This window comes from Cynoglossus semilaevis, chromosome 10, assembly GCF_000523025.1.
Source record: "Cynoglossus semilaevis isolate Cse_v1.0 chromosome 10, Cse_v1.0, whole genome shotgun sequence".
Taxonomy (NCBI): domain Eukaryota; kingdom Metazoa; phylum Chordata; class Actinopteri; order Pleuronectiformes; family Cynoglossidae; genus Cynoglossus; species Cynoglossus semilaevis.
This window is the reverse complement of record NC_024316.1, coordinates 17,324,777-17,325,846: the sequence shown is the minus strand read 5'-3', so window position 1 is coordinate 17,325,846 and position 1,070 is coordinate 17,324,777. Positions and strand designations below refer to the sequence as shown.

The following is a 1,070-nucleotide window of genomic DNA, read 5'->3' as shown; positions in this document are numbered from 1 at the left end:
CGTCTCAAACAGCATAGTATTATGGATCAAACTTTCTTGCTTTGTTTTTTTTTTGTGTTATAAATTTCAAGACTTTAGCAGTTGATTTTTCTCTCCGTACTTTACCAATTACACATTTTTAGCAATGGTTTTGACTGTGGCTTTTGACAGTGTGTTGTGTGTCTTTAAAATGCTGCAGTTCCTGATTATGTTGTTATTTAATATTTAACAATACACATCATTTTTTGATTCATTTGACAACACATCATTATAGCTGCTGGGTAATTCTATTCCTCCTTAGAATTTTTCACTAGCAAGAATGCAGTTATAATTTCTCTAATTGGAGTTCAGTTCAGCAATTATTTTGTTGCTCATTGTGTGGCTGACAGCTGTTGACCTTTACTGGCCTTTTTTAGGCAACTTTGTTTCACTCAGCCTCAAATTACTTGCATACATTTTGATGCAGTAGGGCCACAAAAAAGAGTAGGTAGACAGTGTTGGGCTAAAGAAATGTAAAAAACAACAACAAACAAACAGTATTTACAGAAGTGAAGAATAGATGATTTCCAAAGTCCGAAGGGCCAGCAAACAAAGGACTATGATGTCGCGTGAACCCATCTGCTAGACTATAAAAGTCATATGACATCACATTCATATAATCCAGGTACCTTAGGATGAAAAAAAACATTTGATTAATTTTTTCATGAATGGCTATTTAAAACTATTTAAAGAAAAGACACACACACACATATACTGTACATGTAAAAAAACAAGTTTCATTTACATGGAAATTTGTGGAATGTCGTAGCCTGCCATATTCCCCATGTATGAAGGCACTGCTGCGGTCAACAGTAACCTGGGCGTGCTGGTTCCTGCTACTTCAGCCTCAAAGGCTTGTAGTGTCTCCTGTACAACATGGGGACATACATCAGGTAACCCAATGGTACACCAAAATGACTACATTCATTCTGGACTGACAAAGTGGTCGCGTCATTGGCGACCACATCAGACCTGGCACAGCGCCGTGAATCGGTCTTTGTCGGCAACTGAAGGGAATTCCCAATCCAAGTTGATCCCATCAAAGTCATAAT

The 1,070-nt window shown here is 37.7% G+C and overlaps 1 protein-coding gene across 1 annotated transcript in view; it reads right to left on the bottom strand.

Moving 5' to 3' along the window:
* LOC103385355 (acidic mammalian chitinase-like) overlaps positions 1–1,061 on the bottom strand; it is a 5,306-nt gene extending 4,245 nt beyond the window's left edge. The window contains exons 1-3 of the mRNA XM_025059035.1: positions 991–1,061; positions 764–885; positions 524–647 (exon numbers count right to left, since the gene is read on the bottom strand). Coding sequence (XP_024914803.1) covers positions 524–647; positions 764–804 — 165 coding nt within the window. The 5' untranslated portion in view covers positions 805–885; positions 991–1,061. The remainder of the gene's footprint in view (positions 1–523; positions 648–763; positions 886–990) is intronic.
* Between the last annotated feature and the right edge of the window lie 9 nt (positions 1,062–1,070).